Source organism: Dendrobates tinctorius, unplaced genomic scaffold (genome assembly GCF_039654945.1).
Source record: "Dendrobates tinctorius isolate UK_male_01 unplaced genomic scaffold, ASM3965494v1 ptg000015l, whole genome shotgun sequence".
Classification (NCBI taxonomy): Eukaryota; Metazoa; Chordata; class Amphibia; order Anura; family Dendrobatidae; genus Dendrobates; species Dendrobates tinctorius.
Window position 1 is genome coordinate 35,692,719 of NW_027361683.1, and position 14,745 is coordinate 35,707,463.

Genomic DNA, 14,745 nt, shown 5'->3' on the forward strand with positions numbered 1-14,745 from the left:
AAGTAACCATTACTCATCAGGTCCCAATCAGAGGAACGTCTGAGCCGGGGTAATTTTTATGTTTTTGAGACATTTTGTCTATACATTATAATTAAACATGCTTCAAACATATTATGAAAAGTCAATATGCCCCACATGCTATTAGCTAAACCACTTTGGTATCATACAGAACAGACTACCTCTCATGCCTTATGTAATAAAAATAATCAAATTACACATAATCCCTAAAGAAATTGCGGAAACTTTTCATGACCATTTCTCACAACTTTACTCATTTCATTCTACCCTCCAATCTAACCAACAAGCCAGAAGCAACCTTATTGGTTCATTCTCGGACTCTTGTCAATTGCCGCCTCTTTCATCAGAAGCAAAGACATCATTAAATGATGTAATTACCGAAAAGGAAATTAAGTAATCCATAACCTTCCAAATGGGAAGACCCTGGGACCTGATGGCCCGCCCTACTTATACTATAAGACCTTCCAGGATGAACTTATCCTTTCATTAATTCCCCTTTTCAATTCTTTTCTAAAGGAATCCCAGATTCCTGACTCCATGCTACACTCATTTATAACATGGATTTCCAAACCAGGCAAAGATAGACTAGACTTCAAAAACCATAGAACGATTGCCCTTCTCGACTCAGATGTTAAAATATTTACAAATATATTAGCAATACATCTGAATCAATGGTTACCTTATATGATCCACTAAGACCAAGTTGGATTTGTCCCTTTTAGAAAAGGCAGCAAAAACTCCAGAAGGGTAGTCCATATCAGAGAAATAGTTAAAAAATCTGGAGAATCTAATCTCATCCTGCGTTTGGACACCGAAAAGGCAGTAGATTGCCTTAATTGGCCCTTTATGCTTAAAGTAGTCGCTCAGAAAAATCATAAGTGTGTGGTCTCTGTAAAGTGCAATAATCATAGAAAAAAGACCTAAAAGACGATTTTTATTAGATATGCATTAAAAGGATGTAGAACATCCAAATAACAGACATACATACAAAAAAGGTTAGGAAAATGTAGAAAGATAAATCAGGGGAATGCTAACCAGACCCTACCCTAATTCCTATTCTGTAGCCTACCTACCAGCGGAGGTTGGCACTCTAGGGGGATTTGATAGTGGGGCCCCTGCTCCACGGTGCCTATCCCCATTAGCCCTGGAAGGCCCTAGACGTAAAGAGGGACCAATAGGTGTGTAAGACCTAGATAAGAAGATACACGAAGATACACAGAAAAAAATGAATAATTATTTAGACAGCCTAACTGGTGATAATACACTGACAGTATGTGCCAAGAGTAAGAGTATGTGCACACGATCAGGAATGGCTCAGTATTTGCTCAGGATTTGATGCAGTTCAAATCTGCACCAAATCTGCATCTGAGGTCACTGGCAGGTCACTTGCGTTTTTTCAATGCATGCGTTTTTTTTGTCACTTGAAATAAAGCTAATTGGAAAAGTCGGCTTCTGGGAAGGTAAAAAAGTGATTTCCTGTTGTTTGCAGATATATTGGGATATTGCTGCGGGTTGGACTCTGCGTACATCCGCAATGTCCAATCTGAAGCATCCAGTTGTTACAGCAATGTGGATGGGATGTCAAGAAATCCCTTCTCCACTATGCGTGCACTGATGCCTGTGGCTCACCTGTAGACGGACATGCGGTGCGTCTTTCCAGATCGCAGCATGTCAATTTATGTAGCTGTGTAAATTATCCATTCACTATCATTAGATGCGGTAAAACTGCATTATCTTCCTAGTCACATTCATATTAAGTGCGGGTACGCAGCTTACTACGCATGTGTGCTAATTTAAATAATGGTGAATCTTGTGAGACACAGCCAAAAGTACATGACACAGGAAGTGAAGGAAAGCACAGAGAGAGGTGGCAAGTGGGGTTCATATTTGTGGAGCTGATGTCACCTTTATATTGTCCGGTGACATCAAGCCCACAGCTTTGTAGTGGAGAAGTGTCTATAAGACACCTATCCATTACTAATCCTATAGTTATATGGTAAATAAAGATACAGCCAGAATAAAGTCCTTTAGTATCCACACAACCCCTCTCTCAAACTGAGAGTCATTGTGACAGTGAAAAAAGGAAGGCTCTCACCCAATAAATGACCAGCGTCAGATCCATAAGTCCTTTTAGTCTCTCTTCTCCCGACGCATTTCGTGGTTAACTCATCAGGGGAGTGATCGGGCATTCTGATCTGCCATGTCGCTATAGAAAATTGCTACTGAACAAGCTGCTTACCCGTCTATCTTTATAGCGTCCACCATGAAGGAGCACTTCCTGTCCTGACAGGAAGCGCTCACAAAGGAATTCTGTACCCCCAACACACTTATATACAATGACACAGACTTCTTTAACAGATCTTAATTAAGATACACATACTGTCCCCAGAGTCCAGCTCTGCTACATCTAGATGCCTTTGGCTGAATGGGGGCATTATGCCACCACTCAGCCTGAGATCCAGACACAGCGGAGCTTGAAGATGATGACCACTGATGACCGGAGATAACATGGTCGCCGGCAGTCACATGCACTACAGTTCTCACGGTCAGCTGACCGTGAGAACTTGGCTAGTGACCAGAGATAACCCCATCCCCGGTGGTCACGTACACGGCAGTTCTCCCGGTCAACTCAACAAGGTAAGATATTTAAATTAGTACACATGAGTAGTAAGCTGCGTTCCTGCACTTATTACGCATGTGACTAAGAAGATAATGCGGTTTTACCGCATATGATAGTCTAAGGGTAATTTATGAAGTGCAGACGGAGTGTCTCCGCTACATAAATTGACATGCTGCGGTCTGGAAATAGCTGCCGCGTGTGCGTCTCCGCAGGGCAGGCAGAGGCGTCTCCGGACTCATAGTGGAGATGGGATTTCATGAAATCCCATCCACTATGTTGTGACATCTGGCCGCTGCCGGTTTGAGGCTACGGATGTACGCAGAATCCAACCTGCAGCGTTTACTGACCGCCTGTAATCTTGTGTGCAACCGATGATACTCTGAACTACAGTTATATATTTATATCTTTGCTAACTACACCTTCCAAGAGATCATATTTTCCTCTCATATGGCCATCTACATTAAGCTACCTTCTGAATATTTTGGAATACATTTGTAATTTCCTTTCAAATAGTAGTATCCACAAGCTACTTAGGGAGCTTATCTCCCTAGAGCACACTGTTTTCTCATTTTAGTGTAACATCTGCACCCACTGAGAGATAGTTACATAACACACCCATTGCAAAAGTGGCTTTATCATAATCAGATATGTTTATATATACTTAAACACTTTATGTGGGTGGTGGTGTTGGCTTTGGTGAGGGAGTTACTATTGAAGGGTCCGGCAGGGATAGCCTACGTGGAGCAGGCATGCCACAAGTATCCCTTAGTGTGCTAACCTCCACTGTCAGAAATGGAAACAGAGGAAAAGATTCTGTCCCCCTTAGATAACTTCAGCATGATTTGATTAATCAATTGTTATGATTCTTGACCCCTACATACTCTATTTAGCAAAATATGGGATTACGTTGGTATTTTTAAGGACTATAAGTATCTGAGAAATTGACTACAGTGTGGAGCGCAGTAGATTGCACAGGCTGGAGCAGCTGGAGAACAGGGTTAGGGTACTGTTACACTAAGCGATGCACCAGCAATCCCGACAACGATATGGATCGCTGGTGCATCATTAAGTGGTCGTTAGTGAGCTGCCACACAGGCAGATCTCACCAGCGACATCGCAGGGGTTGGGGGTCGCTACTTACCTGTCAGACGCGGCAATCCTGATGTCCTCCCGCCCGCGTCGCTCGTCGGCGCCACAGGAAGCCCCAGCAGGAAGCGGCCGACGAGAAATGGTCCAGGACCTTCTCGTGCGATCAGCGATAACCACCGGGGGAGCGGTCGGAGGCAAGTATCAGACATAGCGATATCGCTAGCAATATCGTCTCAAAAAACAGTGACGTTACAGCGATATTGCTAGCGATATCGCTATGTGTAACGGGGGCTTTAGGTGAGAAGTTTTATTTATTAGTACTTGTGGGCATAAGGGACATCCTACTGTGTGTGGGGTTGTGTGGAAAACATCACACAATGGGGAGGTGTGTGGGGACACCATACTATGTGGGTTGACTGCAGGAGCATCATATTGTGATGGAAGCTGCTGATCAAATTACAAAAGGCCCACAAACAGGAGCGGTATGATTTATTTTGTTTTATAAACTTAATAAAATAGCAAAAAAAATACACAATTTTTTATTAGTAGCTACAGGTAAAAGTACATGTTACTATAAGCTCTATGGTAACAAGTATTAACAGTAGTAGCGAGTTCACATACATAATTCTACTCATTGTTATTATTGTTCTTTTGCTCAATACTAAGTAAAAAAAAACAAACCACTTATTAATTACCCCAGAGTGCTGTACAAAAGGTAAATAAAAACAAAAACATGACAGTCTAGAAGGAAAGTATACTTTTACATTGTGCATCACTCTGGGACAATTAATAGGACCATGCATACATTACTTAGCAAAAATCACTTACTACTAGAGATGAGCGAACCGAAACTTACCAAACTTTGGAATAAAGTTCGGGTAGGGTAGCTCATCCTTACTTACTACCATTGATACAGTGGGAGAAATAATTATTTGATCTCTTTCTGATTTTGTAAGTTTGCCCACTGACAAAGACATGAACAGTCTATAATTTTAAGGGTAGGTTAATTTTAACATAGAAAGATAGAATATCAAAATTAAAATCCAGAAAATCACATTGTATAAATTATATATATGTATTTGTAATTTGCAGTGAGAAATAAGTATTTGATCCTCCACCAACCATTACGAGTTCTGGTTCCTACAGACCAGTTAGACGCTCCAAATAACCTGCACTAAAGACAGCTGTCTTACATAGTCACCTTTATAAAAGACTCCTGTCCACAGACTCAATTAATCAGTCAGATTCTAACCTCTACAACATGGGCAAGACCAAAGAGCTTTTTTTTTTTATAAGGATGTCAGGGACAAGATCATAGACCTGCACAAAGTTGGAATGGGCTACAAAATCATAAGTAAGACGTTGGGTGAGAAGGAGACAACTGTTGGTGCAATAGTAAGAAAACGGAAGAAATACAAAATGACTGTCAATCGACATTGATCTGGAGTACCCTGCAAAATCTCACCTCGTGGGGTATCCTTGATCATGAAGATGAGAGATCAGCCTAAAACTGCACGGGGGGGAACTTGTTAATGATCTCAAGGGAGCTGGGAACACAGTTACCAAGAAAACCATTGGTAACTCATTACACCGTAAAGATTTAAAATCCTGCAGTGCCCACAAGGTCCCCTTGCTCAAGGTGGCACATGTGCAGGGCAGTCTGAAGTTTGCCAATGAAAACCTGGATGATTCTATGAGTGATTTTGAGAAGGTGCTTCGGTCAGATGAGACAAAAATTGAGCTCTTTGGCATTAACTCAACTCGCCGTGTTTGGAGGAAGAGAAATGCTGTCTATGACCCAAAGAACACCATCCCCACTGTCAAACATGGAGGTGGAAACATTATGTTTTGGGGGTATTTCTCTCCTAGGAGAACAGGACTACTTCACCACATCAATGGGAGAATGAGAGTGACAACCTCCTTCCCTCCTTCAGGACATAAAAAATGGGTCGTGGCTGGGTCTTCCAGCAAGACAATGACCCAAAACATACAGCCAAGGCAACAAAGGAGTGGCTCAAAAAGAAGTACAAATGACGGTCATGGAGTGGCCTAGCTAGTCTCCAGATCTTAATCCCATAGAAAACTTGAGGAAGTTGAAGCTCCGAATTGGCAAGCGAAAGCCTCAAAATCTAAATGATTTAGAGATGATCTGCAAAGAGGAGTGGACCAAAATTCCACCTGACGTGCTCAAACCTCATCAACAACTTCAAAAAAACATCTGACTGCTGTGCTTGCCAACAAGGGTTTTACCATCAAGTATTAAAGTCTTGTATGCCAGAGGGATGAATACTTTTTTCTCACTGCAAAAGGCAAATAAATTTATATAGTTTAAACAACGTGATTTTCTGAATTTTATTTTTGATATTCTCTCTCTCATTGTTAAAATTAAACTACCCTTAAAATTATAGACTGTTCATGTCTTTGATAGTGGGCAACCTTACAAAATCAGCAAGGGATCAAATACTTATTTGCCCCACTGTATGTGCTTACATTCCTATCTATTTCTCTTAATAAAATATGGGTAACATTCTATTCTATATTAACTATACTGTCAAACTAACCTGCACTTGATCGCCATTGACAGTGGGAGAAGCTTTATTCGGAGGCAGAGTTTTTGCCACCTAAATTAATAAAAACAACAAACATAAAATTGAAAAGTAAGAATATTGTTAAGTTGTGTAACTAGATAACTAGCACAAAATGGCACATGACTTCAAGTAAAGGATAAATGGTACACTGTGGTCTAGAATGAACATGAATGAGGGAGCGCAGGGCAAGGAATGGACAGACACCTTAGGAGAACTCTTGGGCTCTTTGACTTGGTCTTGTGGTTTCTTCTCCTCTTTCTTAGTGGAGATATCCTCCACTCTGCGTGTGGCAGACTCCCTGGATGGAGTAGGCTGTACAACAATTTGGCTGTGAGTAATGACAGGAGCGGAGACAGGACGGGTATTGCGTTCAGGGGTCGCCACTGCAGCTATCAAGTAAAGGAAAGAAGATTAGTGTGGCAATAAACGACATTACCTCAATGTTTTATTTTCTAGTTTAATGTAACCAAGATCTTTAAAAGGAAAATCTTTATATTATTCAAATTAAGCAACAAATATGGGCAATAGATTGGCTGCACATTAAAGCACAATAGATTACGCAAATGTGGCATTTACCGTAACTTGTTCTCAATTAATACATATAATTTCTGGGGGTTTTTTTTACCTTGTTTGTTTTTGAGACTTACCAATTTCTTGTTTTTAAATTAATGCCCATTTCTCCACTGTTATTCAACAGATCTGTGATCATCAAAAAGCCTGTTCATTGTACTGAGCTTACCTAACTTCATCACATCACTGCTGAGAAGAACTGCTCTGGTTCTGTATAAGCAGGTGTGCTCTTCAAGGAGTTCCCACTGAATCTGATAGTAAAGTCCAGTACTAGCTCTATTCACGGTGTAAAGGCATAACAGCTTAAAGCAAACCTGTCACCGGTTTTGGCCGATATAAGTTACGGCCACTGGCTTTCAGGGCTTATACACACCATTCTATTATGCTGTATATCTGCCCCAACCCGATCTGGAAGAGAAGAAAAATAACATACTCACCTGGGGGGGTGGTCCGGTCCGATGGGTGTCGCTGGTCTTGGTCCAGCGCCTCCCATTTTCACGCGATGCCGTCTTCCTGCTAGCTTTGTGTTGCGCTCCTGCACAAGCGTACTTCTCTGTTGAGGGCAGAGCAGAGTACTGCAGTGCGCAGGCGCTGGGCCTCTCTGACCTTTCCCGGCGCCTGTGCAATGCAGTACTTTGCTCTGCCTTCAACAGGACAGAGAAGTACGCCTGTGCATGACACAAAGGGAGCAGGAAGACGGCATCACATGAAGATGGGAGGCGCCGGACCAGGACCGTCGACGTCCCTCAGACCAGACTGCCCCGCAGGTGAGTATAATAAAAGGTGTTTTTCTTCTCTTATAGGTCAGGTTGAGGACCGATATACAGCATAATAGAATGATGTGTATACCCTGAAAGGCGACAGCCATAACTTATATCGGCCAAAACTGATCACAGGTTCCCTTTGAAAGCAATGTGTCGTTAAAAAAGGAGCTATAGTTTACTTTTTATCCTGAAATATTGGCAATTTCATTCTGGTCACTGGGCCTCATAACAGGCTTGAGACTTCCTATAGAGATCACTACTATGCAGTTTTCACCTCATCACAGGAAGGTTTACAATGGCTATTTACGTCTCTATTATATGATGCAGCACTGGTAATAAGTCTTGGTCACACACATCCTCCTTGACTAGTGCAGAGCTGCAACTCAAGCAAGAAGTCTGACCTCATAATTATGTGCAGAAGATGGAATAAAATAATCTACTATCAGAAAATAAAACGGGATTAGAGAAAAAAAATGAAAACTGATCACAGTCAGGATTTACGGTAATTAGTGAAAAAAAAGTAAAACACACCCTTTAAAATAGGACCCATTTATTTTTGAAAGTACACTATAGGGAAAAAAAGAGAAAAAACACTAAACTGAAATTTATGTAGAAAAAAAATATGCCTTTAATGTATCCCTAACATATTACAAAGCAAAGAATGGAAGAGTGTGATCACACCATTTTCTAGATCAAGCCTTTGTATTCCATTTAAAGGGTACCAGTCACATGAAAAAATGCATTTAACCTGCAGATATGGTGTTAATCTGCAGGTTAATAGAGTTCTGAACTTATTGGTCGGTGACATTTAGACCTCCACTGCCAGGAGGAAATGAACCTTATACCTCTCAGAAGCGTTCAGGCTTCATTCACAGAACAGAGCTGGTGGGGGTACAGTCATCACTCTGTGTATAGAAAGCAGCAACTGTAAGTGCGTCCCCTGACCCTGACTGACAGCTTGCTCAGCATTAGGTTCCGTTGTCAGTCAGTGTCGCGGGTGTGGTTACAGCTGACGCTCCCGATACACAGACTGATCCCAAGCAGCATTGCACCTATGACTGAATGCCTGATGTTGCTGGGAGGAATAAAATTAATTCCCACCTGGCAGTGGGAGTCTAAGTGTGGGTTCAATAAGCTGTTAACCTGAAGATTAACAAAATATTTGAATTTTAATAGCGTTTTTCACATGACAAGTTCCCTTAAAATTAGAATATGCTTAGAAAAAATTTTTAAAATGTTCTGTTTGTGTTCATAATGGCACATAATACCATAAATGTAAGCTTGGAAGAATATAATACTGCACGCATTACTAGACTTACTATTTTGTAAAGGAGGTTCTGCACAGGATGGTCACAAATCAGAACTCATGCATGTCCTTGGTAAAACAAAACTTTATACTAACAGACTAGTTAAGAGCACCAAGAGAACAAACATAATTCTCCAACACAAGAACAAATTTGCTAAATCACTGTCCATCACAGACATCTGCACTACTTTACTTTCTAGCATAGCAATGACTAATGTTACTAAACAGTCTACACACACTGATGGCTTGCTGCTCTTTTTCTACACAAACTGTATTTTTAAATCCACGTCCATAGTGGATATAAAAATTAAAAAACACCATTAATAAAATGCAAGTTTTTGATTTTTATCATTTTAAAAAACAAATAAATCATACCAAGAAGAAACATTCAGAACTTTTTTCCCCATCTTTAATGTCACCCATAATTTGTATAATCCAACTGAAACATAAGCTTAAATCTTTTTGGGTAGAAAAATACAAATAAAGAACTTTAAACTAATATTTTGTTAAAATACCCTTTAACCCCTTAGCGACACAGCCAGTTTGCAGCTTAATGACCAGGCCAATTTTTACAATTCTGACCACTGTCCCTTTATGAGGTTATAACTCTGGAACGCTTTAATGGATCCCGCTGATTCTGAGATTGTTTTTTCTTGACATATTATACTTCACGTTAGTGGTAAAATTTCTTCGATAAGACTTGTGTTTATTTATGAAAAAAAAGGAAATATGGCGAAAATTTTAAAACTTTAAATTTTTATGCCCTTAAATCAGAGAGATGTGTCACACAAATTTCTTAATAAATAACATTTCCCACATGTCTACTTTACATCAGCACAATTTTGGAAGCAAAATTTTTTTTTGTTAGGAAGTTATAAGGGTTAAAAGTTGACCAGCGATTTCTCATTTTTACAACAAAATTTACAAAACCATTTTCTTTTAGGGACCACATCATATTTAAAGTCATTTTGAGGGGTGTACATGACAGAAAATACCCAAAAGTGGCACCATTCTAAAAACTAGACCCCTCCAAGGTGCTCAAAACCACATTCAAGAAGTTTATTAACCCTATAAGTGCTTCACAGGAACTAAAGCAATGTGGAAGGAAAAAATTAACATTTAACTTTTTTTTGCAAAAAATTTACTTCAGAGCCAATTTTTTTTATTTTCACAAGTGTTGAAAGAGAAAATCAACCACAAAATTTGTTGTACAATTTCTCCTGAATACGCCGATACCCCATATGTGGGGGTAAACCACTTTTTCAGCACACGGCAGAGCTCGCAAGGGATGGAGCGCCGTTTGACTTTTTCAACGCAGGACTGGCTGGAATTGAGATCGGATGCCATATTGCGTTCGGAGAGCCCTTAATTTGCCTAAACAGTGGAAAACCCCAACAAGTGACCCCATTTTGGAAACTAGACCCATTAAGGAACTTATCTAGATGTGTGGTGAGCACTTTGAACCTTCAAGTGCTTCACAGAAGTTTATAACGTAGAGCCGTGAAAATACGAAATCCATTTTTTTTCCACAAAAATGATCTTTTCGCCCCCAAATTTTTATTTTTACAAGGGTAACAGGAGAAATAATACCCCCACAGTTATTGTGCGAATTGTCCGGAGTACGCTGATACCCCATATGTGGGGGGGAACCACTGTTTGGGCGCATGGGAGAGCTTGGAAGGAAAGGAGTGCCATTTTGGAATGCAGCCTTTGATGGAATGGTCTGCGGGCATCATGTTGCATTTTCAGAGCCCCTGATGGGCCTAAACAGTGGAAACCCCCACAAGTGACCCCATTTTGGAAACTAGACCCCCTAAGGAACTTATCTAGATGTGTGGTGAGCACTTTGAACCCCCAAGCGCTTCACAGAAGTTTATAAACGCAGAGCCGTGAAAATAAAAAGTCTTTTTTATTTCCACAAAAGTGATTTTTTAGACCCCAATTTTTAGACCTCCAAAGTTGGTAAATAGTGGAAACCCCTCAATTCTTGATCCAACCCTAACCCCAACACACCCCTAACCCTAATCCAAACCCTAATCCCAACCCTAATCCTAACCCTAATCCTAGTTCGCCCTAACCCAACCCTAACCCCAATGAAAAACTGAAAAAAAAAAAAATATTTTCTTTATTTCATTATGTTTGCCTATATAAGGGGGTGATAAACGGGGGGGGGTGGTGGTGGTTATGTACTATTTTTTTTATTTTGATCACTATGATCGTTTATCATAGTGATCAAAATAATGAATGGAAACCGCCAGCCGGAGCCGGCAGATTCCCGGCGGGCGCACTGCGCATGCGCCCGCCTTTTTCAAGATGGCGGTGCCCATCGGAGGACGCCGGCGGGACGTGGGACCACCGGGAGGGGACGGAGGACCACGGAGAGGTACCAGGGGGGATCGGGGACCCTATTTCTCTCTCCTCTGATGTGCAATATCATCTGTAAACTCGTAAAGAGCTGGATATTGACTTAAAGGGCCACTTAATATGGTGGAAATGGTGCTTTCCGAAAGGAGCCACCCCTTGGCTGGGTCCTTCCCTGGAGGAAGATCTGGCTAGTCCCGTGTTTGAGACTCTTAAATGAGGCTCCACGGACTTTATTTGCATATTCATCTTTAGACCACAACACATTTTCCCACATACTTTTGGCAAGACTATGTAGGTTTTGCTTAAACATAGCTGGGCTTGGATGTTTCTTTGTAACAAAAGGTTTCTGTTTTTCCACCCTATCCCACAGACCAGACATAACAATATAGATTATTGTCACATGCAGTGCACAATCAATACTTGCCAGAAATTAATGAAGCTCCTTTAATGCTGCTGTATGTCTATTAGAAAATCCTACCAGAACTGCTAATATATGGGGTTAATCAGAATCACTTTAAAAGATGACAGCTGTGTACTGACCCATCCTCTGTATCTAGTGTTCGCCCCATATCACTGCTCCTCTGTCTCAAAATTACTGGAACAACATGTCCATCTTGAACTGTCCTCCCACCTCTCTTCTTGCTCCCTCTTCGACTGCTTACAATCTGGCATCCGGCAGCATCACTCCACTGAAACTGCCTAACTAACTAAAGTCACCAATGACCTATTAATCATCAAAGCCAAGCAACACTACTCTGTCCTCCTCCTCCTGGACCTGTCCTCTTTCTTTTTTTTAAATCAGATAAAATTTTTATTTAACCAAATTCAAGGTACAAAACAATAGAACAAAAATCGCAATGAGAACATTAACAATGATAATTAGTTTCAGAAATTCCCTCCCTCCCTTCCCCTCCCCCCATTACATACAAGAGCAGCAAATAATGCATGGTGTAACCTAAGTTCAGGGTCATCTTCTATCCACCCAAGGTGTCCACAGTGTCTCAAATGTTCTTATGCCTTTTCTCTTAACGTATACCGTATTTTTCGGACTATAAGACGCGCCGGACCATAAGACGAACCCCAATTTTCAGAAGGAAAATAGGGAAAAAATAATAATGTGTCAAATGGGGGTCCGTCTTACAGTCCGAATTCAACTTACCTGGGAAGGGATCCGGCACAGGTGGAGGAGTGGTCACAGGGGTCATTCCGTGGTCCAGGTTCGTGCGGTGGCGGCAGGTTGGTTGTGCTGGAGCAGCTGGGCTGTACTGAGGCAGCTGGGCTGGGGCAGCTGGGCTGTGCTGGGGCAGCTGGGCTCTGTGGGGTGAGGGTGGCGGCTCTCTGTGCTCCGGTGCAGGGGCGGCGGCTCCGCCGGCATTTCCTCCAAGCCCAGAGGCCCCCGCACATCCCTTGCTGGCCGCCGCCATGTTGCGGTGGCCTCCGGGAACATGGACGCCGGGAAGATGGCTGCCGGTCAGGGGACGGTGCATGCGCAGGTTCAGATCTCGTCCCGAGATCTCGGGGGACGAGATTCAAATCTCGGCTACGAGATCTCGGGACGAGATCTGAACCTGCGCATGCGCCGTCCCCGGACCGGCGGCCATCTTCCCGGCGTCCATGTTCCTGGAGACCACCGCAACATGGCGGCGGCCAGCAAGGGATGTGCGGGGGCCTCCGGGCTTGGAGGAAATGCCGGCGGAGCCGCCGCCCCTGCACCGGCGCACAGAGAGCCGCTACCCCTGCACCGGAGCACAGCCCGCTGCCACCACCAGACTACAGAGCCCCCGCACCAGCCTCACAGGTTAGTACATTGCGACCATAAGGCGCACCCCCCACTTTCCCCCAAAAATTTTGGGGGAAAAAAAAGTGCGTCTTATGGTCCGAAAAATACGGTATGTCTTTTTCCATATTCACGAAAGAGTCAGACTGTCTGAAAAATTCCCTCAACGTCGGCGGATCTTCATTTATCCAGTATCTTGCGATCAGTTTTCGCGCAATATATAATAATCTAGCTATAGCCACCTTATAATTATTATGTACCTGGACCTCCTCCACATATCCCCAGTGTACACACCACAGGATTCCTTTCAATCCTACAACCATACGCTCCTCCTATGGCATTAAGCACCGCCGTCCAATATGGGTTCAGATTTGGACACTGCCATAACATATGGAGAATTCCAGACCCCTCCATTTGGCACCGCTCTATACAGCCGTTCAGGAGTCCTATATACTCTATGGAGTGCATATATTCCAAGTGTCTGCCCGGTTCACGCAGCGATAATTGGGGTATATATTCCATAATCACTTCCCATTTATCTTCCTCTATCCTACCCAACTCCTCCTCCCATTTCCCCTGTGCTCTAATATGATTATTTAAAGAAGTATGCATTAGATCCTTATAAATGCCCGACACTACCCCTTTTGTTCCCCCCTCTGCGAAGACATAATCAATATATCCTTGTGAATCTCCATATTCATCTTCCTACTCTGCGTAACATAAGCATGCCTAAACTGCCCATATTGAAATCTGCAGACCTCCGGTAGCCCATAATCTTCCTGCAACTTTCCAAAGGGCACCAGTCCCTGCGCATCCTGCACCTGAACCATGTACTGTATTCCCAGTCTCATCCAATTTTTAAATTCTCCCATTTTAACAAATTCCAGTAGTGTCTCATTTTACCATATCGTGGAAAAATTTGTCAAGTGTTCCAAACCCCTAATCTTTTTAATTGCCTCCCAGACTATGTATCAGCACTAAAGTATGATACATCAAACCCAACTTCCTAAGATTCCTGCCTCCAACCCCTGAACCAAGGGATCCCTCCCCATCACCTGAACCAAGACCCTTTGTATTGAATCAGCCCCAGACACATCCCTCCACCCCCTCATTTGTTGACCCTGAGCAGCTAAGTAGTAAATCCAAGGGTTCGGAAGCGCAGTACCCCTCCATCCTTGGGCCTCTGCAATATCTCAAGTCTGATCTTTGGCTGCTTTTTTAACCCACGCAAGATCCCTAAATATAGAGTCAATAGTACGAAACCACCGCCTAGGGAACCAGATAGGGGCATTGTGCAAGACGTATAGCAGTTGGGGCATCAAAATCATCTTAATCAGATTAATTCTTCCCACTACTGAAAGATACAGTTTACACCACACCCCTACTTTACTTCTAAACTTACTCAGCAGTGGAATCAGATTCAAATCTGCATAGCTCGAAATCGGAAGTGCCAACTGAATGCCCAGGTATTTAAACTGTCGCACTACTGCCAACCTACTACCCTCCCCCGACACTGGCAAATCAACAACACAATCATCTACAGCCATGACAGTGGATTTTTCCCAGTTAATTTCTAATCCCGATATAGACCCAAATGTTTTAATAATATCCATTGCTCTCAACAACGACTCTCCGGAATCCTCCAAAAA

The 14,745-nt window shown here is 42.4% G+C and overlaps 1 protein-coding gene across 11 annotated transcripts in view; it reads right to left on the reverse strand.

Moving 5' to 3' along the window:
* Positions 1–14,745, reverse strand: part of LOC141076171 (protein 4.1-like) — a 382,293-nt gene that overhangs the window by 65,425 nt on the left and 302,123 nt on the right. For all 11 annotated transcript variants that reach the window (XM_073563556.1, XM_073563577.1, XM_073563527.1 and 8 more), the window contains 2 exons: positions 6,520–6,704; positions 6,289–6,348 (listed from right to left, as the gene is read on the reverse strand). In XM_073563556.1, the coding sequence (XP_073419657.1) occupies positions 6,289–6,348; positions 6,520–6,704 (245 nt within the window). The remainder of the gene's footprint in view (positions 1–6,288; positions 6,349–6,519; positions 6,705–14,745) is intronic.